This window comes from Dipodomys merriami, unplaced genomic scaffold (genome assembly GCF_024711535.1).
Source record: "Dipodomys merriami isolate MVZ:Mamm:240054 unplaced genomic scaffold, mDipMer1.0.p SCAF_218, whole genome shotgun sequence".
NCBI lineage: Eukaryota > Metazoa > Chordata > Mammalia > Rodentia > Heteromyidae > Dipodomys > Dipodomys merriami.
The window spans coordinates 1,369,296-1,397,152 of record NW_027203582.1 but is presented as its reverse complement, the minus strand read 5'-3'; the positions used below and the strand labels follow the sequence as shown (position 1 = coordinate 1,397,152).

General features: G+C 49.4%; 1 protein-coding gene and 1 pseudogene across 1 annotated transcript in view; one reads left to right on the top strand and one right to left on the bottom strand.

Annotated features, from left to right (window-relative positions):
- Positions 1-15,296, top strand: part of LOC138834517 (MTRF1L release factor glutamine methyltransferase-like) — a 51,555-nt gene extending 36,259 nt beyond the window's left edge. The window contains 9 exon segments of the mRNA XM_070033064.1: positions 5,956-6,294; positions 9,273-9,456; positions 10,038-10,113; positions 10,448-10,555; positions 12,725-12,861; positions 13,175-13,240; positions 13,755-13,803; positions 15,048-15,167; positions 15,226-15,296. Coding sequence (XP_069889165.1) covers positions 5,956-6,294; positions 9,273-9,456; positions 10,038-10,113; positions 10,448-10,555; positions 12,725-12,861; positions 13,175-13,240; positions 13,755-13,803; positions 15,048-15,167; positions 15,226-15,296 — 1,150 coding nt within the window.
- A 10,338-nt stretch (positions 15,297-25,634) lies between these two features.
- The window catches only part of LOC138834516 (chromodomain Y-like protein), a 97,250-nt pseudogene continuing 95,027 nt past the window's right edge, over positions 25,635-27,857 (bottom strand).

The following is a 27,857-nucleotide window of genomic DNA, read 5'->3' as shown; positions in this document are numbered from 1 at the left end:
AACCCTAAGATATGTACTCAAATGTTTTTTTTTCTTTCTTGCAATTGTTTCTAACACATTTATAAGATTGTTTCTTTGTTGCTTTGTATGTCCATCCCCCTCAGGATAACCCCTGCTTTTACTGTATTTGATGTAGTATAATTTGTGGAGAGGAAGGAGAAAAACAAATTGTTTAATAGGGATACATGTGGACTCATTGTAACAATGAGATGTACAAGTCGTTATGTCAAAAACTAACATTACAACTTTGGTGCCGGGGGTGGGGGGGTGGGGTGGGGGGTGGGTGTCCATGGGGGGGAGGAGTGGGGAGGATGGGGGGGGCTGGGAGGAGGATGGGAAGGGGAAACAAAGGAGGAGGCTACAATGCTTGATAAGAAATATACTTATTATCTTGCCCATGTGATTGTAACCCCTCTGTACAGTATTTTCACAATAAAAAATAGAAAATAAATGAAAAAAATAGAAATACAATAAATAACCACAACAAACAGGATATGGACTGATCATCTATACGTAAGTACAAATCCTGCCTTTACAATGTATATAAATAGAATGTTTCCAAGGCTGGGACTTGAATTCAGGCCTAGGGACCAGGCCTTACTTTCTTGTCTTCAAGCAGGGTGAGCTTCCCCTTCGTCTACAGTGCTTCAGAGTTACCATGGCCTTAAGTTCAAATTCAAAGGTAGGAGAAACGGCGTGAATTGCAACCCAGGGAGCTATTGTTTTTTCTCCTTTTTGGTTTTTTTTTTTTTTTTTTTTTTTTGCCAAGAATGGTCTTGAACTCAGGTCATGGCACCTGTGCCTCAGCTTTCATCACCATAGGCTGGGGTGCAGCTGCTGGAAACACAGCCTATCCTGAGATCCTATGAGCTGTGTTGGGAGAAAGCCAAGTGCATACACTGGCTGTCCCAGGAGAAGATGGAAAGGAGGAGAGTGCTGCAAGAGCTGCTGTTGCTCCTCACAGGGGAAGGCACATACAGCAGTCTTCAGATGCCACCCACCACCAGCACTGCTTCAGATGCCTCATGGCCTGTGGTGGGTGAAATGAGGGAGGAGCAGAAAGGTTTTGACGAATTGCAACTTGAAGAGAGCATGGAAACTGCCAGAGGAGAGGTCAGGGTTCCCATCCCCATAGAGGACTCCCCCAAGGAGCAAGTCCTGCTCCAGATGCCCCACATTCAGATCCGTCCACAGCTCCCAGGCTCAGGGGAGGAGTGCTCGCCCACTTTCTCCTGTAAACTGATGTAGATGATGACTCTCTATGTGACATACTGACTCTCATAAGCCTTGGCAGCCACCAGAAGTAGGTGGCCAGGTGGCTTTCTCTCAGGCCTCCATCTGCTGGGTGATGGGAAAGTTAAACTGAGGGTCAGGGAGGACAAAGGCTTCAGGGAGTTGTCCCAAACTCAAGGGGCATATAATGGCCCATTGGTGGCCAGGAAAGAGGCACATGTTATGCTTATCACAAAGAATAAATTGTTTTCAAAGCAAAAAAAAAGCCTCCAACAAAGATTTTTTCTTCCAGTCTTGGGGGCTTGAAATCAGGGCCTGGCCACTGTCCCTGAGCTCTTTTTGATCAAGACTGGCACTCTACCAGTTGAGCCCCACCTCCTTTCCAGCTTTTTCTGTGTGCAATAGAACCAAGGGCTTCAGGCATTCTAGGTGACCACTCTATCACTGAGCCACATTCTCAGCTAGGATGATTGTCCCCCCTCCCAAACCCATATGACCATTCCTCAGATAAATAGGAAGTAGGGGCTAGGATGAATATGAAACACAAGTCTGGTTCACACCAAAATAATCCCCCGCCCCTTCTTCCCATACCCTTAGTTGAAGTTTCTCTTCTACCATTGAGGGATGAGAGGGAGAGGGGAGTCCCAAGAGAGTACCAACAACAGTGGCCCCCTGAGTCCCACATCCTCCCACACACAAGTTTTCCTCCAGATTCTGATCTTACCTGACTCAATGTGAAGACTAACTTTCTCCCCACCACTGCAAGGCTCAGGATGAAATAAAGGTCAACTCTGTCTTCAGCCCACACCCAAGGTGGAGGCTCCTAGTCCCAGACCTACTTCCACCTCTGACTGCCCCTAGTTAGGCCAGACCCACCACTCACCACTATGTTGGTGGTGATGACCTCATGGATGGATTCCAGGAAGAAGGTCTATGGCAAAGAGCAGAAGCAGCAGAGCAGAAGGAGTTGGGGTGATTGCTCTGAGATCTTCCTTGGAGCCCTCCTATCCAGCCAGACACATGCTGACCCAAAGCACGGACAAGGCCAGGGGGTGAGAAGAGATGGAGGAGCTCGGGACTAAAGGAGGTACTGCTTTGTCTTGGTGCACTTGATCAATTCCAATTACAATTAATTCCAATTATATTTGGCCCATGCCAATCCCAAAGACAACATGCAATGCCTCCCCTTGTTGTTGTTGGCCATGAGCTCTGTCCCTGAGCTCTTTTTCTCAAGGCTGGCACTCTACCACTTGAGCCACAATGCCACTTTTTTTTCGGATGTTTCATGGAGGCTCAGAGTCTCACTGTCCTGTCCAGACTGGCTTGGCACCATGATCCTCCAGATCTCAGCTTCCTGAGTAGCTAGGATGACAGGCATGTGCCACCAGTGCAAAGTATGTGATGCCTTTTGAACGCATCTTGGCAAGTCTGTAAGGAGCCCAAAGGGCCTGGATAGACCATGACCCAATCAAGGAGCCGGGATGGGGGAAGGCTGACCTTCTAGCCATTCTGTTCCCCCAAAATCAAAGATGCCATGTGATGTTGTATGCATCAAAAACCTAGGCCAGCAGCCACCAGGCTTAGTGGGGGGAAAGTAGAGAATACCCAATGATTGCAGTGTAGAAATCTTTGATTTTGCATGCATGTGGTGTATGTGTGTGTGTGTGTGTGTGTGTGTGTGTGTGTGTGTGTGTGTGTGTGTGTGAACTCAGGGCCTAGGCTCTTTCCCTGAGTTTTCTTGCTCAAGGCTAGTGCTGTGCCACTTGAGCCACAGCCCCACTTGCTTTTCGATTGTTAGTTGTAGGTAAGAGTCTCAAGGACTTTCCTCTCCAGTGTGGCTTTGAAGCATGATGGGGGCCCTAGGGAAGCAAGAGTAAACACAACTCTCAGGTACAATCCCTATAGTGGGCCACTCCTGCCCCCTGGTGGCCACACGCGGGACATGTGGCCCGGTGCCATCATCCTCTAGAGTTCAATTTGGGGAAGTGACCAGAGCCAAAATGACTTTTGCTCACTCTGATTGCTGATGCCAGAGCAGGTCTGTTCCACCCTAGGCCAAGAGAGCTCCAGGGGATACCCAACTTTCCAGAGACACAAGGAAGAGAGTGGTCAGCTCCAGGCTGAGCTAAGAGCCTTTGCCCACAGATACCCCAACTTGTCCTTACTTATCACCATAAGACCTGTGAAAGAACAACCCCAAAAAAACAAAATTGGAACTGTGCCTCCAAGTGTTAGAGCTCTAGCATTGAACCAAAGAGCTCAGGGACAGGGCCCCCAAGCTTTGAGTTCAAGACCTCAAGTCACCTTCCCCCATAAAACACAGGTTTTCTAAATGTGAAGTAGTAGGGTTTGTGAAGTGTTTCTGAAGAATGGTGATACTGAAGAAAGCACCTTAATTTTAATGACAGGTGAACTTGTGACATACAGCTATGTGCTGAGTCCTTCACAGGGAGCTATTTGCTGGGTCCTTCCTATATGGGGGTTTTGTGCTAAGTCCTCAAAAAGGTGTTGTTTGCTGAGTCATCACAAAGGATGCTATGTGCTGAGTCCCTGAGAAAAGTAGACCATCCTGGGTTTTTCAAAGGGTGCTGTGTGCTGAGTCCATTACACAACGTACTGTATTCTGAGTCCTTCAAAAGGTGTGGTGATCTAATGCATCCCAATGGGTCCTGCTATGTGCTGAACTCTTGCGAAGAGAGGTATGAGGTGAGTTTTTTGAGTGCTGTGTGCTGAGTCCTTTACACAGGGTGCTCTGTACTGTCCTTCAAATGGTGCTGTGTGCTGAGTGCTTCCACAGTGTGGTATGTGCTGAGTCCTTCAAAATTGTTCTATGTGCTGAGTTTTTCAAAAGGTGTTGTGCACTGGATGTTTTTTACAGGGTGCTTCATACTCAGCCCTTCAAAGGTGCTGTCTGGAGTCTTATAGGGTGCTATGTAATGAGTCCCTAGGAAAAATTGCTATCTGCTGAGTTTTTCAAAGCATGCCATGCACTGAGTCCTTTATACTGCAGGCTATGGACTCCCTCCTTCAAAGGGTGCTGTGTGCGGAGTATTCTACCCAGTATACTACATGCTGAGTCCTTCAAAGGGAGCTGTGTGCTGAGTCCTTTACACAGAGTGCTTTGTGCTGTTTTTGGAAGTGCACTGTGTGCTGAGTCATCCCAAAGGGTGCTATATTCTGAGTCCTTTAGAGGTAGTTATCCCCAACAATCACACAGACACAAACACAAACACAGATACACACATGTCCCCATGCACCTGCTTGGTGTGTGGAGTGAAGGGGAATGGAGGAGAGTCTCTTCCAGTGGTGGGGCTGAGGGGAGATTCAATCCCCTGGGCAGGTACTGGGGGGGGGTGGAGAATGCTGAGCTGAGGTAAGGCTGCAATTGCCATGGTCTGGAGGCCTTAGGATCTAGTCAGGGCTGCAATTGTGGCCAGCGGTGGGGAGCGGGGCCCAGGGGAGGAGGGGGCAGGGCTCAGGGGCACACTTTGGTGGCAGCAATGGCTAGGGGCCCAAGGAAGCAGGGGCTTGTGCATCAGGGGGGCAAGGCCCAGGAGAGGGGCTGAGAGAGAGCAGAGAGAAGAGCGAGCAGGAGCACAAGTGAAGTAGGCCCTGAGAGGAGACTCGAGCTGGGACAGCTTCTTTACAGGTTTTGTTTTTGTTTTAGGGATTTTAGAAAAAAAAAAAAAAAAAAAACCTTGGCTCCAACCAGCCCAGTTCTTGGAATGAAAATGCCTCTAGGTCCCCCTCCCCATAACAACTTAACCCACCTCCATTGTTCTGTTAAAGACTCAGGGACTAAACAGGTAGCCAGAAATCAGGCTCATGCTGGCATGCTGGGGGCATCCCAAGTTTACTATAAACTCCACCTTTTTCACATGTTTATGTTAAACTCCACTAAACTCCTTTGTGTATGTTTACCTTAAGCTCTGCTTTACCTTGAATTCATGAGTCATTTAAACCAAAAGTGACAGGCTGGTTTAAACAGCCATTATGTGACAAAGTGTAACCTCACTGGCCACCTGCATGTGGTCTGGTATGACTGTGCAATCTTTTGGGTGTGTGAAAATCTCATTGGTTGCCTACTTGACCAGGCTTCACCTTGTGATTTTTGCATTTAAAAACCTAAGCAAGTGGGCTGCTCGGGGTTGCAGTATCATCTCCAAGCCTGTGCTGCGGCCCTGGCCTGTCAGTGTAGGAACCTTCTCAATAAAGTTGCTTCTTTAATAATAACTTTGTTGCGGTGGGCTCTGTCACTCCGGATGGCTAGTTGGGCTTGCCTGCCTGAGTAGGGGATCTTCTTACTACACAAGCACCAGTGTGTAAGGTCCATTCCTGGACTGTGAACAGACCTCACACAGTACCTGCGTTATCTAGGCAACTGGGACACCTGGAAGAGGTCACATCCACATCTGCTGAGGTCACATCTTAACCTGATGTGGCCACACCTTTCTCCCACCTGATCCCACTTCCCTTTACCTGGACACACCCTTTCCCGTATCCCTACCCTATATAAGGCCTAATCTGGGGCCAAACATCCCTCTTTTTCTTTTGCCAGCTGCGTGGAGTGCCAACCTTGCCTGGTCCCAGCAGGTCTACTGAATAAACCTACCCCTATCCTGAATACCACATGCGTGGTGCAGTTCTTACTCGGCTACCTCTTTTTAAAAAACCTAACACAGTGGAAACGGCTTCAGTGGCTGTCGGCTGCTCTGTCCATAGTGTGAGTCCTGGCCAGAAGTGCAGAGCATGTGGCGATGAGGCGGCTATTGCTACTGAGGTGGAGGCAGCAGCAGCTGCCTACACAGGGGAGGAGGAGCTGAGAAGGAGCAGAGGCTGTGCACAGCCCCGAAATGAGCCCGCAGACGCCCCTGCCCCCTCTCAGCAGCGCTGTTTTTCAAATATGGTGCTGCCGTCTCTGAACCACAGAGCCTCTTGCAGTCACCTGGCGGAGATGGCGCGCCCCTGGCATGCTTGTGGCCTTGACTTGGTCCCAGCCCCGGGTCCTCAGATGCCGGTTGCGCAACTGATCGCAGCCTACAGCTTCTTCCAGCAGCACACGTGAGTGGCTGCCCTGCGGGCCAGCAGCCCATGACCCCACCCCCTACCAACTCCCCACTCTACCCTCCCCCCATCCCAGCCGAACCAGAACACCACCTCTTGCTTCCCCTTACCCATCACGCATACACCTCCCCCATGCTCCACAGTCTGCCCTGGCTCTGCCACAAATGCACCCCAGGGGTGGGAGGTGGAGGTGGGTGTCCACCCGGGGATCCCACCCTCATCGCTACTGGCCAGTGTTCCAGGAAAAGGGAGCTTCAGAGTTAGGTGAGGAGGGGGCACCACATAGCCCCTAGCCTGGAGCAGTGGGAGCCATACAGCCTTGCATCTGCATCCTTTCTCTCCCTGGTGGGAACCTGGTGGCTTTAGTCAGAGGTGGCGAGCAGCACCCACCACATGCCTTCTTAGGTCTTTTCCTTTTTGCTGGGGAGGGAGGTGTTGGATAAAGAAGATAGCCCCCCCCCTTGCTGTGTGAGCTCTTTTCTTCTGTGCTCAGTCACCCTTTCACCTGAGGACATTCCCAGAAGAGCCCACTAGAGAGGTGAGGGAATTGGGGTCAGATAGAAGGTGGGTATTTGGAAGAAAAATACACCCCCTCTGACACATATACAACCAGCCTGTACCCCCAACTCCAGCTGTCAACAGTTCTGACTGGGTGATCACATTTCCTAGTTCTGCCAGCTTCTACTAGTGCTCCCAGTCCATCTGGTCTCCTTGTCCTCCCCAAGAATCTACCAAGTCGCCCAGAAGTATGTAGGCTGGAAGTAGGGAGTCCATCCATGTATATAGCCTTTAGGACCTCATCAAAGTCCCCAACAACGCCCCCACCCCAGGTCAGACACCTCTCTGGAGGCACCATGACCCCGTGCTTTGTTTTCTGTCCAGGCTCTGAGGAGCCACATGTCTTGGGACTCGTTCACCCAGAGTCCTAGGCTAGGTTTTGGTGAATTGGGAGTCAAGGCTGGTTGTTCCCAAGGGTCTGGCCCTGGAGAAAGGGGGAGGCAGGGTAGTTCTACATTATTAGAGCATTGTTCAACTTGGGTGGTTGCCCCTGGTTCTGACAAGGGAACCCCCGTGCTTGAGCTGGTACATTGCCTAGATGAGAAACCAACAAATTCAGGAGAGGCACTGCACTGAGTCTGTGTGTTTAGGTGTGTATGAGAGTGAGAGAGAGAGAGAGAGAGAGAGAGAGAGAGAGAGAGAGAGAGAGAGAGAGAGAGAGAGAGAGAGAGAGAGAGACCATCTTTCTCATTGTACAGTCAGCATTTCTAAAAAGAGCACAAGCATTTTTTTGGGGGGGGTCCGGTTGTGGGGTTTGAACTCTGGGCCTGTGTGCTGTCCCTCAGCTCTTCAGCTCAAGGCTAGCACTCTACCACTTGAGCCACAGCACCACTTCCGGCTTTTATCTTTTATCTTATGTGGTGCTGAGGAATGGAACCCAGGGCCTTGTGCATGAAAGGAATGCGCTCTAACACTGAGCCACCTTCCTAGCCTGAGCAAAAGCATTTTATTTTTGTGCATGTGTGTATTTGTTGTTCTTTTTTCATTAATGCCCAGTATGAGCACAGCCACAATTTTTGTTTTCTCTTTCACCATTTCATGTCTTCTTTAGAGAAGGTTTCATTAGATGTTCCTTCCCACCACATTCGTCCCCTTTCCTGCAGCCCACAGTAACTGCTGGGCCTGCGTGGGTCTCTCCTAGGAGGCCTGTGTGAACCACAGACCAGAGTGGACACCTGCCCTTCTGTCTTTAGCCAGAAGGCTCATGAGGCTACTGTGACCACAGCTGCATTCTTCCAGCCAGACAGTCTGCTCTCACGTGTATAGTTGGAGCTAATTCAAAGTTGGGAATATGTCTGCTAAACATAATTAGGGAACGAGATAGGGGGTGTAGGGCAGGGGCTGTGAATCTAGGAGGGTCTGGGAAGTGATGAATGGTGTGAAATGGCAGATGGTTCACCACGACCGAGGATGAGAGGGGAATCTTACCCAGGGCATTGATGGTGTCCAAGGGCATCTTAGCAGGGGGCTCCAGGTCCCCAATGTTGCCATGGATTTCCTCCCAGGGCAGTGCACTGGTGGGCAGTCCTCCCTGGAGTCCTGCAGACTCCAATCTGTGTCCCTCCTGGGCTGTTTCCAGCTAGGCAATGGTAGGCAAGTGTGTTCCCCCTGCTGGAGCCTGCTTGGGATCAGGACATGGCAGTTCGCTAAGGCTCTCTGAATGCCATTTCTGTAACCTGCTGAAGGCTGTCTGGAAGGAAAAGGGGACTACTGATTTTGGAACCCATTAAGTTTAATAGGGAAAAGTGAAATGCCAGCTTTTCCAGGGTTATTTTTTTGAAGCTGGCATTTCTACTAACGCCTGGGATTCTGGGTCAAATTAGATGGACCATTTAAGCCACCAAAAGATGAGTTTGTTTGTTTTTTTTGTCAGTCATGGGGCTTGAACTCTGGGCCTGGACGCTGTCCCTTAGCTCTTCAGCTCAAGGCGAGCTCTCTATAACTTGAGCTACAGCGCCACTTCTGCTTTTCTGGTGGTTTATTGGAGATAGGAGTCTCACAGTCTCTCCTGCCCGGGCTGGCTTTGAACCGCGATCCTCAGATCTCAGCCTTCTGAGTAGCTAGGATTACAGGCGTGAGCCACCATTGCCTGGCGAAAATAATGAGTTTCAAACCGGCACAGGCAGAGTTCCCAAACCAGAAGGTTTCCTGCTACGAATGTCGTGCCTTGACTGCCTTTCTCCAGCAGCTGCTGATTCTCCACCGGCTCTCTCTAGGCTGACCACCACAGTTGAGGATGTCTTGGGGAGCAGAGATTGTGACCTCGCCATCTGCAGCCTGTCAGCTGTGAGCAGAGACAATTCCCAGCACTTGCACTGGAATCTGGGAGATTCAGAGACCTGGGATGCCTCAAGGATCCTTTCTCTGCAACATGAAACTTGGGGGCCAGATATAGTGGACCATACTGTCTGCCCCAGGGAGTGGAGAGGAGGACCCTTGAGCCTGGCATTCACCTCACAGCAACCATGTTCACACCTGAGTGGGGAATGGAGTGCCACAGAACTGGTAAGTGGCTGGACAGAGATCTTTGAGAAGATAGACATCCCAGAGGCCCTGGAGTCCAGTGAAGACCTCATGGCTCACGTCCTTGAAACCAAAACAGTTAAGTCCAGTGGCACCAGGAGGGTGGGAAGAGGAGGAGGGAGAACTGTTGGAGAGGTACATCAGGCTTTGCCCCCACCCTGGATGCTTACCTGAATTAGATGGGACTTTTCTGTAGTATTGTCATAGACAGATGCTCATTTATTTATCCAACAAACCATTACAGTGTGTGTCAAGCCCAGGGGGACGGGGGCGGGTCATACACGATGAAAGGTTCCAGTGCTGGTTCCACAGCACATGAAGAAATCTTGGTTTGAGTTGGATACCATTGCTTCATACCTGTCATCCTAGCTAAAGAAAGCGTATAACACTCTTATCTCCAACTAACTACCAAAAAGAAAATGCCAGAAGTGGATGAGTGGCTCAAGCCATAGACTGTTAGCCTTGAGTAAAAAGGCTCAGGGACAGCACCCAGTCTCTGATTTTAAGGCCCAGGAGTGACACAAAGAGAGGACAGAGAAAGACAGGAGGGAAGGATGGAGGGAGAAAAGAAGGAAAGGAAGGAAGAAGGAATCATGCAGGCCTTGGTTTGGAGTTCCGGGATCAAGGGAGCCAACCATTCACAATCTCTGTGGGGACAGTTTCAGAGCCTGAAGCCAGTATGTAGGAGCAAGCCACAGTCCCCTAGGCAACTTCACGACATCCAAGATCTGAGTTGTTTGCTTACTGCAGAGGGAAACAGCCTGGTGTAGACCCTAGGGCTCAGGGTGTGTCACCCAGTTACAATCTCCCCTAGCTCACTGAGTTTTTTTTTGGTCAGATAAGAAGAAAGTGTCCAAAAGCTAGGGAGGATAGGGAGAGGGAGTGTCCAGAGGGGGGTGGCAAGAGATAACCAGGAAGATGAAGAGGGAGGATGATCCCAGATCAGGTGTGCCAGGCCATTGAAGCCATGACCTCACCTGACAACCTAGACCATCAGTGATAGAGCCTTCAACCCAGCCACATCCCTATTAAAAGTCCTAGCACTCTGGGTTCACCCTTGACGACCTCACTGTCGCCCACTGCAGGATGCCTGTGCAGTACATCCTTGGGGACTGGGACTTTTGCTGGCTCAATCTGAAGATGACACCCCCAGTGTTCATTCCTCAACCACAGACAGAGGAAACCAGGCCACTGGCACAGGACAGCCAGGGAATGAGGGAAAGAGTCAGACACATGTTGCTCTAAGACTTCCTCTAGGGGACTCTAGGGCCCCGTGAATGCCATTCTCAGAGTTAGAGTTGGGTCTCCTTGCTGGCTCAGCCTTTAGTCTAGATGGAAGATGTGGGATTTAGAGAGGGCGGACTGAAGGTCGAGGCTGGTGAAAACACCAGAGGCACTGGGCTCTGAGCTGCATTGTTTCTTTGAGGATACTCACAACCCAGGATCATTCCTGAGGTGGATCAGCCCTTTTCTCCTCCTGAGATAGAGGCACCTAGAGCCCGCCAGTCTGCATCCCTTGGCTGAGAATTCATTCATTCCAATATCCTTTGGTTTGATAACTGGATCTCACCTGACTGCCCAGTGTCAAGGCAGGACAGTGAGAGATCTTGAGTCCTTGATGAGGTCACGGGTTTCTCAGTATTAGATTGTACTTGAATGTCCTGACTTGGTGCATGGTCAGTCCCATCTAAGACTGCCATGACCTAGGACATAGAATTTAGAGACTCAGAGCACAATGGGGTCTATTCTGTGAGTCTTGAGTATTATGTGTGAGCTTTGAGCTCCGATGTGCTCACCTGCTTCCCTTTCTTGGGTGGATTTATGCTAGAAAAATTTTAAAACTAGGGCCTGGGTCCCATTCCTTGTTTTATGCTCAAAGCTAGCACTCTACCATTTGAGCCACAGCTCCACTTGCAACGTTTTTGGGTGTTTAATTGGAGATAAGAGGGTGGCATTCAACTGCAGTCCTCAGATCTCAGTCTCCTGAAGGGATAGGATGACAGGCATAGAAAAGCATCTTTGGCTGGGTGCCAGTAGCTCATGGCTGTCATCCTAAGTACTCAGGAGCTGAATCTTAGGATCACGGGTGCTATCCAGCTTGGGCAGGAAAGACCTTCAGACTCTTCTCTCCAATAAAGCACCAGAAATGCAGAAGTGGTGCTGTGGCTCAAGTAGTAGAGCACTGGACTTGAGCTGAAGAGCTCAGGGATAGAACCCAGGCCCAGAGTTCAAGCCCCACAAACAACAAAAAAAAGAAAGTAAAACATCTTTGTCTGCAAAGGACGGTGGAGATGTGTTTGTGTGTATGTGTGTGAGAGGTGTGGGGGTGGGTAGACATTTATCGCGCAGCTCTGTCATCATATTAGATGGATTGTCCCAAACTCTTAGTTCATGGCAGCCAATTCTTGACCACAGGTGAAGCTCTGGGTTGGATGTCAACCATCGGACCTCAGTCTCCTCATAGGACAGTTGTGAGTAAATAAGGGACTAATACAGAGGGATCTCTGGAGCAGGGCCAGGAACAGAGGGAGCAGGTGTCAGATACAGTTCTCAACAATTCTGTGAGCATATGACAGGAAGTTGCCGGGAAAGGGCTCAGATGGGGTCTGTTATAAATCCTGCAACAGGTGTGGGATCATGAAACAAAATGTTGCTGTCTTTCATCATTACCCTATCACCATGAAGAAGGGATCCTTCACTCTATTCATTTTTCCAGCCAGGTGACCTATTCATGATCGCCAGCTGACAGGAATCTTGGCCTGATTTCTCTGCCATGCTTCCTATGACAGTGGTTGTTATTCAGTCCACTTCTTGTGGTGGGAAGTCCACTTCTTGTCTTTTGTGGGGCTTGAATTCTGGATCCGGATGCTGTCCCTGAGCTCATCAGATCAGGGCTAGCACTCTACCACATGAGCCACAGAATCACTTACCATTTTCTGTTAGTTCTTTGAGGATAAGAGTCTCACAGATATTCCTCCTGAGCCAGCGATGAACCAAGATCTTCACATCTCAGCCTCCTGTGTAGGTAGGATTATAGGTATGAGCCATCAGCATCTGCCTTAAGTGTAATTCTGGCCCTCTGTCTCTGTCTCTGTCTCTGTCTCTGTCTCTGTCTCTGTCTCTGTCTCTGTCTCTGTCTCTGTCTCTCTCTCTTTCTCTGTCTCTCTGTCTCTCTGTCTCTCTGTCTCTCTGTCTCTCTGTCTCTGTCTCTGTCTCTGTCTCTGTCTCTGTCTCTCTGTCTCTCTGTCTCTGTCTCTGTCTCTGTCTCTGTCTCTGTCTCTGTCTCTGTCTCTCTCTCTCTCTCTCTCTCTCTCTCTCTCTCTCTCTGTCTCTGTCTCTGTCTCTCAGGAATTGGTAGAATGAGTGTTGGAAGAGGTGGCCCAGCATCCCCATGTGGCTGGAACCCAAGGTGGCCCTCTCATTCTGGAGGTTGGCTGTGGGTCAGGAGCTGTTTTGCTCAGCCTGTTGAAGCAGCTTCATGAGGTAAGCCCCTCTGTACCCTGGCTAGACCATGACGGTTATTCATTGTCCATCTCATGAGTCCTTCCCCACATCCCTCAGCTACACCGTTGAAGGAAAGTGGATGAGAAGGTGTCACCTTGTCCCCCTGCCCAGCACAATCCAGGGCCTCTGACCTATACCCCCACCTATCTGACAAGACCCTGGCTATAAGACAATAAAAACACTCCAAGTGTACTACCCTTTGCTCGGGAGTGTTGTTTCGGTTAGCGGGCGGAGTACAGAGGAAAGACCCCAGACCTGATTGCTCCCGGGGGGACATTTGTTCTCGTGACAGAGCCAAGTCATTGCTGTTGATAAGGACGAAGCCTCCATCAGACTGACCCAGAACAATGCCCAAAGATAGGTAGGCTATTGAAGTATCAAACCCACTCATATCTGCTTCCTAATCCCAGCAAGGAGGTATAGTGTGGGTGGCCCGCCCCTGGGCCTAAGGGATTATAATTGGATGGTGGCAGTCAGGAGCTCATGGCTCCCACCCATCATCCTGGCTCTTTGGGAGGCTGAGGTCTGATGGTTGTGGCTCAGAGTAACCCGGGCAGGAAAGTGCGTGAGAATCTTATCTCCCATAAACCACCTAGCTCCCCAAAACCACACACAAAAAAGCCAGATGTAGTGATGAGACTCAAGTGGTAGAGCCTCAGCCTTGAACAAAAGAAGCTAAGGGATAACACCCAGGCCCTGAATCCCAGCCCTAGGACTAACACAACAATGAAATAAATGAACAGTGTCCACCTTTTATCTGACTTCCAAGAAAGATGTATTCAGTTTTCTCGCTGGTACATGTAGCCAAAGTTAAGGGGCTCCCTTTGATGTTCCCCTAACCGTCTCCTTCTCTCCTTTATCTGTCCAGGCTTTATCTATTGCAGGACAGAATTCAGATCATCCCCCTGGATGTGACCTTAGGTACCCTCCCCCATCCACCTCCCTTGGGGTCAGGATCCTGGATGCATTCCCTGCTGGGAGGATGAGGCACCACAGAGATGAGGGTAGGTATCCTCAACACTCACCCACATACACACACACAAACACCCCTAATCCAAATCAGACTAGCCTTTTCCAAAGACACTTTATCTCCTTGGATTAACTGACCTAGGGGAGGAATTTGATCCCCCTGTAATGATTATTTTAACTTGGGCTTGCTAGTTGACAGGAGATAAACAGAAGCAAAAAAATCCAAAAAGCCTTTGGTGCCCATCACCTGGGGCTCATGCCTGTCATCCTGGCTACTCAAGAGGCTGAGATCTGAGGATCATAGTTTGAAGCCAGCCATAAGCTGGAAAGCCCATGAAACTCTACTCTCCATAGAACAACCAAAATGCCAGAAGTGGAGCTGTGGCTCAAGTGGTAGAGCACCAGCCCTGAGCAATAAAACTCAGAAAGACGGCTCCCAGATCCTCAGTTCAAGCCCACACAAAGAAATGGCCCTGTCATGTTGCCCACAGATTGCATAGGCCTCGAGCCCCATCTCACGGAGTGTGATACAACACCTGCCCCTGGGTGGTGTATCAGGACCTTCACAAATCCGGTGGTGGAATCCATGCCTTCCCCTTCGTGCATTCTCAACCCACACTGGCTGGAAGTCAGAGCCTGATAAGACTGGCAGCCTGCACAGCGGAGAGGCTCCAGCTTTTCCAAGGTGATCAGAAAGGGCTTCTTGGAGACAGCACTTGAAAAGGGGGTCTTGCTTAACAAGGAGGATCTGAAAGAAGCGCAGAGAGCAAAGGTGCTACAGATGATGGGCAACATAGCAGAGCATGTTCATTTCCAGCCAGGGCTGCTGGTGAGAGACTTGGTATAGATGCGCGAGACTGTCCCAAACAGGCCTGAAGGGTCACAGAAGAACAGCTATCTAGGGCTGGGATTTTGTCTTAGAGGTGGAGGGATCACCTAGCACATAGGAAAGCATGGGTTCGATTCCTAGGTCCTGCATACACAGAAAAATCTGGAAGTGGCACGGTGGCTCAGGTGAAAGAGCACTCCGCTGGAGACAAAACAAGTCAGGGACAGTGCCGGGCCATGAGGTCAGGCCCCAGGGCTGTAACCATAAAACAGTTCTCCCAGTGCTCACAGTGACCTTTGTGGCAGGTGGATGGCTATGCCGTGAAGCTCTTAGTAGATCCACCCATGCTTTGTGTCTCCTCTGACAGAGAGAAGCTGGACAGTCCTTCTTACCTGGGCACCCCTGGGCCCGCTTGTCAGCAACCCTCCCAATGTCTTCCACCAGGACATGAAGCAGCTGGCCCCAGAAGTCCTCAGGTATCGGTTGGGTGGGGCACGGGGACATAGGGCATGCCCCAGAACTCCTTGTGGGTCTGATCTGCCCAGGAAGACCAGGAAATCTGGAGGAGGCAGATGGGAGCATAGAGGGGGTTAGTGATGTGGAGGGGGCCCTTTAATCCCCATGGCTCCACCCAGATTCTAGCATCCCTTTTCTGTCCCTGAGGGAGGTAGAGGCGTGTCTAGGTGGTAGTGTCTAGAGAAGGACTAGGTGGAAATTCTGCAGGACTAAATACCTTAAGCCATGAGCCAGTGGCTCACACTTGTCATACCACACCTGTCATCCTGGCCACTCGGGAGGTTGAGATCCACAGGATCTCATTTCCAGCCTAGGCAGGAAATTTCCTCCAGAGCCTCATGTCCAATCTCCAAGCGGAAGTGGCACTTTGGCTCAAGTGGTAGAGCACTGGCCTTGAGGAAAATTAGACATCAGGGACAGTACCCAAGCCCTGCATTCAAGCCCCTCAACCAAAAAACCAAAACCAAAACAAAAACAAAAAAACCTAACAAGAAAGAAACACATTCCTTCCTTGCTTGCAAGAGATGGTGAAGTAGTAGGGTTGCTGTGGTTGTGAGACCAGATGCTGACCTCACAGTACAGACATTTCTAATAAGTCCCCAGATTTACCCCAGTGTGAAGCCATAGGGTGGGTGGTGCCTTACCAAGAACTCCAGAGGTCATGGCCTGTGGTAGGCAGGGAGTGGGTGAATGGGAGCAGGGGTGGAATGGTAGTGTCAATTATATGCTCTCCATCTGTGGAAGAATGGTTTTGGATGCTGGTGACCAAATCTGAAGTGCAGGGTTAAATGTGTTTTCTGTTTTGATGAGTTGGGTTTTCCCTTGGTATAAGAAGGTGGCTGCAGAGGAGGCGACAATGCTTGATAAGAAATGTACTCCTTATCTTGCCCATGTAAGTGTAACCCTTCAGTACAGTATTTTCACAATAAAAAAAGAAAGAAAGAAAAGAGCTGAAGAAAAAAAAAAGACGGGTGTATCCGGGCGCTGCCAGTGGTTCATAACTGTCATCCTAGCTACTCAGGAGGCTGAGATCTGAGGATCACCGTTCAAAGCCAGGTTGGGCAGGAAAGTCTGTGAGACTTTATCTCCAATGAACCACCAGAAAATTGGATGTGGTGCTGTGGCTCCAGTAGTAGTGTGCACACTTTCATCTGAAGAGCTGAGGGTCTGCTGGCTGACCCAAAGTTCAAACCCCATAACCTACAACCAAACAAAAGATAGCTGAATTTTCTGCATAACAGTGTGTACAGTAGAAATGCCATGATGTGTTGTGAACCATTGCAGACATGTGAGAGGCTCTGAGTTTTGTCTACATTGGCTCTGATGATGGTAGTGCCATCATATCTGGAGTGGAATATTCAGGGTTCTCAGGGACTGCTGAGGCTTTGGGCTACCACTGTATATGTCTGTTTGTTTGTGTATCTTTTGTCTGTGTGTATCTGTGTCTCTGTGTTTGGATGTAGAAGACCCGGGCCTTGAACTCAGGGCCTAGGTGAAGTTCCTATGCTTCTGTGCTCAAAGCTAGAGCTCTAACACTTGAGCTGCAGCTCCATTACTAGCTATTTGGGGGTTCATTGGAGATAAGAGCCTCACAGACATTTCTGTGCTGGCTGGCTTTGACCTCAGCCTCCTGAGTAGCTAGGATGACAGGTGTGAGACACCAGTGCCATATTTGTGTGTGTGTGTTTTCCTCATCTCTCTGTCCCCTTCCTGGGTGCCTGTCTGCCTCTTTCTGACCTCAGATGGTGCCCCTCCTCCACACCGACCTTGCCTTTAGCCTCCTATCAGGGTCTACAATGAGTCCTAAATTACCAGAGCCCTGAGTTCAAGCTTTTCTTTGGGGCGGGGCCCAAGTCCAGCTGTCCAAATCTTTGGCCGCCTGCAGGGGATTCTGGGTCAGCCGGGCAGCTGCAATAAAGTCTTGCCTGTCTCTGGGTGGGGAACTCAGACATGGGATGTCCTTCCCGTTTCCTCAGCTAGACCTCTGGCTGCATGTCCCTCTCAGAAGGCTGGCAGTGAGTGGGGGAAGGAGGTTGCCGATGACTCTCACCAACTCCAGCTTGATAATGGACTGAAGGCCGCCCAAGCAAGGAGGATTCCGGGCTACTTTGGAGGTGACGCCAAGGTGGCTTGGAAGTGTCTGTTGGTGTATAGGAAATGTCAACATAGTTTATCTCAGGCAAGTCTATTTTCCAGCCCCAGCTGGCCCTCTAAAATCCTTCTAGAGAATTCTAGATGCCCAGAATACAGAGGCACAGACTTTAGATTCCAGAGCCAGGGAATTGGGGGAGGAGAGACTGGTATGGCCAATACTTCAATGTTCTGGGGCATTAGCCTTGACCTGGGTATGCTCCCCTTGTGTACGTTCACGTCTTAACCCAGAGCTGGCCAGAAACAGGCCACTTGTGGTGGTGCTGTGGAAGTGGCAGGAGTGGAAGTGAGATCTAGGATCATCAACATCTGGATTTATGGCGTGAGGAGGGATGGGAGGGCAAAAGGTCTCTTTAAAAACAACTTTAGAGCTGGAACTCAGGCCCTAGGCACCGAGCTTCCTTTGCTCAAATCTAACACTCTACCACTTGAACCACAGCTCACCTTTCATCTTTTTTAGTAGTTTCATGGAGATAAGAGTCTCACGAACTTTCCTGCCTGAGCTCCCTTCAAGCTGCCATCTTAATAGCTCAGCCTCTTGAGTAGCTAGGATTGCTGGTATGAGCCACTGGCACCTGTTAATGATGTTAGTGTGTGTGTGTGTGTGTGTGTGTGTGTGTGTGTGTGTGTGTGTGTGTGTGTGTGTGTGTGTATGTGTGTGTGTGTGTGTTTGTGTGTGTGTACCATGGCTTGTACTCACAGCCTAGGTGGTATCCTTTAGCTTGTTTGCACAAGGCTCATGCTCTACCACTTGAACTACAGTAGCTCTGCTTCCTAGCTTTTTGGTGATTCATTGGAGATAAGAGTCTGCCCACCCAGGCTAGCTTTGAATCTTGCTTGATCCTCATGTGTCAGCCTTGAGTAGCTAGGATTATAGGCATGAGCCACTGGCATCCAGCTGCAAGGATGTCTCTTCATACTGTCTTCTGTTCTAACAGCTGTCTCCTTGCTCTGGCCTAGATCTCTGATCTCCACATCAGCTCCCAGCAGCCCTTGACTGTGTGGAGAACATAAAGCTCAAACCTGTCAAGCATCCAATTTCTATGTCCTCAGGGGAGGGTAGGATTCCTCTGAAGCCTGGAGGAGTAGGGGGAGGGGAAGAAAGGTTAGCTGTAGCTGGGTGCTAGGCTGGGAGAGCGGTACACTGTCTTAGCCAAGAAGGAAAGTGTGGCTAGATGTTAATATCTCATGCTCTCATATTCCTAGCTCCTCAGGAGGCTGAGATCTAAGAATTGGCATTCAGAGGCAGCCTAGCTCACCTTTTCTTTTCTTTTTTTTCTTTTTTTTTTAGTATCAGTGGGATCTTTTTTTCTGTGTGAAAATTCTGTACAGAGGGCTTACAATTACATGGGCAAGATAATGAGTAAATTTCTTATCACCAGCTAAATTTTCTAAAGTGTGTGAGACTCTCCTTTCCCAATAACCACCTGAAAGCTGGAAGAAAAGCTGTGGCTCAAGTGGTAGAGTTGCTAGCCTTGAATGAAAAAAGTGAGGGACAGAGCTCAGGTCCTGAGTTCAAGCCCTAGTACCAAGATGTGCCCATGGACACACACACACACACACACACACACACACTCACACACACTCACACACACAGAGGAAGGTAGCAATGATGAGCTGAGCTAGAACTGGGGGCAGTCCAGAGGCATAGTCATAGTAAACTCTTGACACATAAGTTATTTCTCCCCAACTCCTTCTTGGGCTGAGGTGTCTGGGCCATGACTGTAAGTCCCATGGAACCTGCACCTCCATCCATGCATAGGGTACAGGACCAAGGGAAGAACACGATAGATGCTGGTTTATACTCAGTACATGATTGCAGACCTTCATCTGCCACTTAACACTGGTGACCAAAGCAGGGATCTGAGCCCTGGGACTCGGGATAGCCACTACTACAAGCAGCAGGTAGTCAGCTGTGGATTCCTGAGCCTATAAGTCTTTCATGAGCCCAACTCAACACCCACCCAAGGTGTGCCTGACAAATTTGCCCCCATGAGTAGGCATTACCTGCTGTGCTATCTTGCAGCTCTTGCCCCTCCTGACTCAGAAACTTGGTCTAAAATATTGAATTACTGCTCAGATCCACACTGCACCCATGACAGATGGCATTCTGATGACCTGGCTGATGACTTCCAGGCCCCAAGGCTAGAACCTTCTCTGATACTTTGGCCCACTCTGTAGGCAAAGGCTCCCAAAGAGGCTGCTTTCAAGACTTGTAGGACACCTAGATATTGGGAGACCCTTAGTGGTCCACTGGAAATTACTCTACCTAGAGCCACAGAGTGAGGTTCAAGCAGGTCTGGTGGGCCTTGAACTCTGGGACTGGGAACTGTCCCTTCAGCTCTTCAGCTTACCACTTGAGCCACAGTACCACTTCCAGTTTTCCTGTGGTTCATTGGATATCAGAGTCTCTTGGACTTTCCTGCCCAGGCTGGCTTTGAACCATGATCCTCAGATCTCAGTCTCCTGAGGAGCTAGGAGGATAAGCATGAGCCAGCAGCACCCAACTAATTTGGACTTTCACCACAGTGGACTAGGAACTCCTGAAAGCTTTTCTTTATTTTTTATGTGCCAGTACTGGGGCTGGAAATTAGGGTCTGGGCTCTGTTCTCTAATTTTTGCCTCAAGGCTGACACTCTACCACTTGAGCCACAGTTCCATTTCTGGCTTTTGGTAGTCCATCGGCAAGAAGAGTCTTACTAACTTTCCTGACCTGAGCTGGCTTTGACCCAAGACTTCTGATCTCAGTCATTCATTTGAGTAGCTAGGATTTGCAGGTGTCGAGCCACCACTGGCATTGGGCTAGAAGCTTTACTTAAGCAAGTGTTCTTCCCTGCATTTGCCCTGACTCCTCCATGTAAAGGAGGCCTGAGGGTCAGGAGCTGTGAAAAATAGTCTTCCAGCCACAGGAAATGGCTGGGGTCCATGATGAAAAGCCAAGCTCATATTCCCCTGGGCACCATTCTGGGACCTCTAGCCTCTGCCTTCCCTGTGACTCAAGTACAAACCTTGACCCAGCCTTGTATGTCCTGCCAGATATGTCAGAAGCCACAGAACTTTCATTCCACCCACACCACCTATTCTACACCACACATCAGGGAACTTTGTGCATTGTTGTACCTTCTGCCTGCGGCTCTCTATCTTGTTCCACATCTTAGAACTCCACTGGAATTTTGGCACTGGTTATATCACCTCCAGGAGCAAATCTTTCCTTCCCTTCTCTCTCTTTTTTTTAAATATTGATTTGCTAGAGATGGAACTTGTGCAGGGGGCTGGCAAATGCTCTGGCTTGGTGTGTGTGTGTGTGTGTGTGTGTGTGTGTGTGTGTGTGTGTGTGTGTGTGTTTGTGTGTTTGTGTGTTTGTGTGTTTGTGCCAGCACATCATCTTAAATATACTTGGAACTCAAGAAGTTAAATCCCCCAACAACAAATCCTGAAAGAAACAATTCCCCAACAAATAAGTGGGCAAAAGACTTAAAGAGAATCTTCTCTGAAGAGTAAAGAAGGATGGCCAATAGACACATGAAGAGATGCTCAAGCTCCCTACCCATAAAAGAAATGCAAATCAAAACAACATTGAGATACCACCTCACCCAGTTAGAATGGGTATAATCAAGAACTGTAATAACAACAGATGCTGGAGGGGATGTGGACAGAAGGGAACCTTACTGCATTGTTGGTGGGAGTGTAAATTTGTTCAACCACTTTGGAAAGTACTATGGAGGTTCCTCAAAAGACTCCACATAGAGCCCCCCTATAACTCAGCAATCCCATTTTTGGGCATTTACCCAAATGTTTACAAACAAGACCACACTAAAGCTACCAGCACGACTATGTTTATTGTAGCACTATTTACTATAGCTAAGATATGGAACCAACCCAGATGCCCCTCAGTAGATGAATGGTTCAAGAAAATGTGGTATATATACACAATGGAATTCTATGCCTCCATCAGAATGAATGACATTGCCACATTTATTCGAAGTGGAAAGTCTTGGAAAAACTTATATTATGTGAAGTAAGCCAGGTCCAAAGAAACATAGGTCCCATGGTTTCCCTTATTTGCAATATCTAGTATATGTCTGAGTCAAGCAGAAAAGGTCAGTTAAGGTGAAGTTAGCGAAATGAACCCTAAGATATGTGCTCAAATGTTTTTTTCTTTCTTGTGATTGTTTCTAACACATTTATAAGACTATTTCTTTGTTGCTTTGAATGACCCTCCCCCACAGTATAACCCATGCTTTCACTGTATTTGATGTCAGTATAATTTGTGGAGGGGAAGGGGAAAAACAATTCATTTAAATAGGGATACATGTGGACCCATTGCAACAATGAGGTGTACAAGTCATTTTGTCAATAACGAACTTCACAACTTTGGTGCAGGGTGGCAGGGGTGAGTGGGGAGGATTGGGTGGGGGCGGAGGGGAGGATGGGAAGGGATGGGAAGGGGAAACAAAGGAGGAGGCTACAATGCTTGATAAGAAATGTACTCATTATCTTGCCCATGTAATTGTAACCCCTCTGTACAATATATTCACAATAAAAAAAGGAAAACAAGCCCTGCACTGGTGGCTCATGCATGTAATCCTAGCTACTCAGGAGACTGAGATCTGAGGATCTCGGTTCAAAGCCAACCCGGGCAGGAGAGACCGTGACACTCCTATCTCCAATAAACCACCAGAAAACCGGAAGTGGCGCTGTAGCTCAAGTGGTAGAGCGCTCTCGTTGAGCTGAAGAGCTGAGGGAGAGCTCCCAGGCCCAAAGTTCAAGCCCCACGACCGACCAAAAAAAAAAAAGGGAAAATAAATGAATAAAACAAAAATGCAATAAATAACTACAACAAACAGGACATGGACTCAACATTTATACGAAAGTACAAATCATACCTTTACAATGTATATAAATAGAAGGTTTCCAGGGCTGGGACTTGAATTCAGGCCTAGGGACCAGCCTTATTTTCTTGACTTCAAGCATGGTGAGCTTCCCCTTCATCCACCGTGCTTCAGTTACCAGGCCTTAAGTTCAAATTCAAAGGTAGGAGAAAAGGCGTGAATTGCAAGCCAGGGACCCTATTTTTTTTTTTTTTTTTTGCCAAGCACTTTCTTGAACTCAGGTCATGGCAACAGTGCCTCAGCTTTCATCACCATAGGCTGGGGTGCAGCCGCTGAAAACACAGCCTATCCTGGGATCCTAGAACTTCAGGCCTTGTGCAGGGGGGGGGGGAATGCACAGAAAAAAAGTGGTGTGATGGCGTTTTTACATTTTCTTCCTTTGCACTATGGCCATCTGGGTCTGAGTGATCTGACTCCAAAGGATACTTCACCTTGCATTGATGAAGGCTTGCAGGCTACTGAAGAAGCCATAATCCCGACCAATGATTAGCCAGGCACCAGTGGCTCTCAGCAGTCCTCCTTGATACTTAAAAGGCTGTGATAGGAGGATCATGGTCAAAGTCACCCTAGGAAGTAAAATCCTTAAGACCCCTGTCCAACCTCAATGCCAACAATGCAAAAGTAGAGCTGTGTGGCTCCAGTGGTAGAGGGCTAATCTTGAGCAAGAACAGCTCATGGACTGTGCTCAGATCCTGAGTTCAAGGTCCAGGTTTGGCAACAAACAGACATACACAACAATCTGTGCAGCCATCTGGCTAAAGCAGGTCTCCCTCTTGTCCCCAACTGGATTGTACAGAGTTTCCTGGTGAAGGGGCTGCTGTCATCTTGACTCTGTCCATTCTGTCTGCATCACAGGATTCCAGGCACACCCCCATTCTTTCATGGTTCTTTTTGCCCAATGGGATACAAGAATAGTGGCCACGCCCACATTCCATGCTTCCCAGTTACACCTGGATTCCCTCTGTTGGTTGACACCAGCAGTTGAGGAAGGTAGAGGTGGCTGAGTGGTGAGCAAGAGACTCCAGGTGACTTTGAGGTAGAGTAGGAAATGATGTCCTAGTCGGTGAGTGGGAGAATAGAGGATTTCCTAGAGCCTGGGAATGTGGCCAGCCCAACTTTCCCGTCCCATTGCTCAGATGTCTGAAACAATAAGAATCAATGAGAGAACTGTGGGCAAGAAACTGCCACAAGAACACCAGCAGTATCCTCCCGACAGACCTGAAACATTCAAGAAAACAAAGAACACGAAAAAGGGAGGGATCCCCAAGATAAACACCACTGGGGACCCAGATTGAATGGAGAGTCCGGCCAAAGGTGATGTCGACCATGGGCCTACCCTGCCTTTGGACACAGTCACAGCCACCAGGGTCCAGAGTGTCAAGGGTCCCAATACCACCAAGGATCCACAGAGGTGCTACCTGCATGTGGTGCCCACCCTGGACCACAGAAAAGAAGAAACCAGGCACTCTTTGCCAAGATCCTACCACTGAAGCTGGGAAAGACAGACCCGCAGGGTCAATGGGAGTAAGAGAGGGAGAAGATAGCCCAGATACATGCAGCAACAAAAATGGAGGTATAGATCCAAAAGGTACCCATACAGCGGTTGGTTTCAGCAGAAAGCGATTTACAATGTGCACTGGCCCAAGTGCAGCAGACCACTGATGACAGAGAAAGGAAGCATGAAGCTCTCACCAGCTGCCTACAAGCTACAGAGTGGCGTTTGGCAGAGCTGGAGATAGTTGCTTCTCTGGTCACTGCTGCAAAGGAGCAGACCAAAATGTTCCTCAAACAGCTGAATGATGTGATCCTTCAGCTCGAGGAAAATACCAGAAACTCTGATGACCTGGAGCAAGTGAACACAGAGTTGCAGGAGAAGGTGGACGTGCTGTAGATACAGAGGAGCAACATGAAGAAGAGAATATGCAAGTTCCAACAAGCGCTGGAGGGCATTAGGTACTGAAGATGGAGTTGAATAACCTGGAGGAACAACTTCACATCCAGGTCCAGGAAAACCAGTCTCCGTCTTCAGAACGTGGAGCAGCAGGAGCAACTGCAGAGACTGGAGGAGAAAGCCTAGGATCAGCAGGAGACCCCTGAGACCCCACGATGTGCATGTGTGTGGGATAGACAACCGGAGGAAAAGCTGGCCCTGCTGTGGAACGCTCTCCACAGGGTGAGCACTGAGAAGGAGGAGCTCGCCAGCATCCTGGACTCAGAGCAGCAGATGAAGAAACATCTGTGGGAGCAGTAGGACTGCTCAGAGAAGAAGATAGAGAAATGGATAGTGGTGGCTGAGCGAGAGAGAGCCAAGCAGCTCAGGAGCAGCAGGAGCAGTCCCTGGGCCAGTGCAGGAGTTCAGAACCTCCTGTGAATGGCACATTGTCTCCAATGAGCGACGGTGGTCTGAGAAGGAGGCCCTGCAGCAGCACTTAGAGAGGCAGATCCAGCTGCTGGAGCAGCTGAAGCAAGTGAAGGGCTCAACTGGAAGGACCAGGTGGTGTCCCCGAAGTGGCAGGACACTCTCAAGTGCCTGGAAGCCACCAGATCACAGGAGGAATGCCTGCAAGCCCAGCTGAGCTTCCTGGCTTTCCCTGGGGAAGGGGAAGGTATGAGCCCTGGAGAAGCAAAAGGTAAGGAGGTGAATCCCCCCCACCCCATGTGACCATCACACAGGATGGAGATGTTCCCCAGACCAAGAGTGATATGGCTCTGAGAGTGCTCTTGGAGGATGAGATCCACAGGTGGAAACTCCTGACCCAAGAATGGTGGGCTAGCTTCAGGCACCCCATGGCCAACCCAGCAGCTCAGTGCCAGACTGAGCTGGAGCCACAGACCCTCATCCATGACCTGCCTGATGAGGTGGACTTCCAGAGTCCAGCAGATGAGCTCCACCATTGATGCAGCCAGCTGTTGGCACACATCCAAACTATCAAGGAGTCCCTCATGGTGTGTAAAGAGCAGATGTTGGTCCTGAATGAGCTATGTTGTGAAAAAGCCCAGTGCATGCACTGGCTGTCTCAGGAGAAGATCGAGAAGAGGAGAGTGTTGTGGAGCTGCTGTCACTCCTAGAAAGGGAAAGCACAGACAGCAGTTTCCAGATGCCAGCACAGGCTGAGCCTCCCATCCCCCTCCCCAACACTGCTTCAGAAGCAACTTGAAGACAGCATGGAAACTGCCAGAGGAGAGGTCAGGGTTCCCGACCCCATAGTGGACTCCCCCAAGGAGCAGTTCCTGCCCCAGATGCCCCACATCCAGATCTGCCCACAGCTTCCAGGCTCATGGGAGGAGTGCTTTCTCACTTTCTCCGGTAGACTGATGCGGATGATGACTATGTGACATACTGACTCTCAAAAGCGTTGGCAGCCACCAGCAGTAGGTGACTAAATGGCTTTCTCTCAGGCCTCCATCTGCCGGGCAACGGGAAGGTTAAACTGGGGGTAGGGTAGGGCAGAGGCTGAAGGGAGTGGGCCCAAACTGAAGGGACATCTAATTGCCTATTGGTGGCCCATTGGTGACTTCTGGCATGCTAGGCAAACACTCTACCACTGAGCCACATTCTCAGCTAGGATGATTTTTCCCCCTCCCAAACCCATATGGCCATTCCTCAGATAAATAGGAAGTAGGGGCTAGGATGAATATGAAGCACAAGTCTGGTTCACCCCAAAATATTCCCATGCCCCCTCTTCCCACACCCTGAGTTGAAGCTTCTCTTCTAACATTGAGGGATGAGAGAGGGAGAGGGGAGTCCCAAGAAAATACCAACAACAGTGGCCCCCTGAGTCCCACATCCTTCCCCACACAAGTGGTCCTCCAGATTCTGATCTTACCTGACTCAATGTAAAGTCTAAACTGTCTCCCTACCACTGCAAGGCTCAGGATGAAATAAAAGTCAGCCCAGGCCTCAGCCCACACGCAAAGTGGAAGCTCCTAGTCCCAGACCTACTTCCACCTCTGACTGCCCCTAGTTAGGCCACACCCACCACTCACCACTATGATGGTGGTGATAACCTCATGGATAGATTCCAGGAAGAAGGTCTATGGCAAAGAGCAGAAGCATCAGGGTGAGCAGGGCAGAAGGAGGTGGGGTGATTGCTCTGGGATCTTCCTTGGAGCCCTCCCATCCAGCCAGACCCATGCTGACCCAAAGCACGGACAAGGCCAGGGGGTGAGACGAGATGGAGGAGCACAGGACTAAAGGAGGTACTGCTTTGTCTTGGAGGACTTGATTAATTCCAATTATAATTAATTCCAATTATATTTGGCCCATGCCAATCCCAAAGACATCATGCAATGCCTCTCCGTGTTGTTGGTCGTGAAGGCTGTCCCTGAGCTCTTTTTCTCAAGGCTGGCACTCTACCACTTGAGCCACAATGCCATTTTTGTTTTCTGATGGTTCATCGATAAGAGTCTCATACACTGTCCTGCCCAGACTGGCTTGGCACCATGATCCTCCAGATCTCAGCTTCCTGCGTAGCTAGAATGACAGGCATGAGCCACCAGTGCCCAGTATGTGATGCCTTTTGAAGGCATCTTGGCGAGTCTGTAAAGGAGCCCCAAAGGGCCTGGATAGACCATGACCCAATCAAGGAGCCGGGATGGGGGAAGGTTGACCTTCTAGCCATTCTGTTCCTCCAAAATTGAAGATGCCAGGTGATGTTGTATACACCAAACACCTGGCCCAGCAGCCACCAGGCTTAGTGGGGGAAAAAGTAGAGAATACCCAAAGACTGCAGTGTAGAAATCTCTGATTTTGCATTCATGTGGTGTGTGTGTTTGTGTGTGTGTATGTGTGTGTGTGTGTGTGTGTGTGTGTGTGTGTGTGTGTGTGTGTGTGTGTGTGTGTGTGTGTGCAGCCCCACTTCCTTTTCGATGGTTAATTGTAGGTAAGAGTCTCAAGGACTTTTCTGTCCAGGGTGGCTTTGAATCATGATTGGGGGCCCCAGGGAAGCAAGAGTAAACACAAGTCGCAAGTACAATCCCTATTGTGGGCCACTCCTGCCCCCTAGTGGCCACACATGGAACATGCGTTCTCATGCCATTATCCTCTAGAGTTCAATTTGGGCAAGTTACTAGGGCCAAGCTGACTTTTGCTTACCCAGATTGTTGATGCCAGAGCAGGTCTGTTCCACCCTAGGCCAAGAGAGCTACAGGAGGCCCAGCTTTCCAGGGACACAGGGAAGGGAGAGGTCAGCTCCAGACTGAGCTAAGAGCCTTTGCCCACAGATACCCTAACTTGGCCTTACTTATCACCATAAGACCTGTCAAAGAACAACCCCAAAAAACAAAATTGGATCTGTGCCTCCAAGTGTTAGAGCTCTAGCATTGAATCAAAGAGCTCAGGGACAGGGCCCCCAAGCTTTGAGTTCAAGACCCCCAGTTGACTTCCCTCATAAAACACAGCTTGTCTAAATGTGAACTGGTAGGATTTGTGAAGTGTTTCTGAAGAATGGTGATACTGAAGAAAGCACCCTAATTCTAATGACAGCTGAACTTGTGACATACAGCTATGTGCTGAGTCCTTCACAGGGCGTTATTTACTGGGTCCTTCCCTCATGAGAATTATATGGTGAGTCCTTAAAAAGATGCTGTTTGCTGAGTCATACCAAAGGGTGCTATGT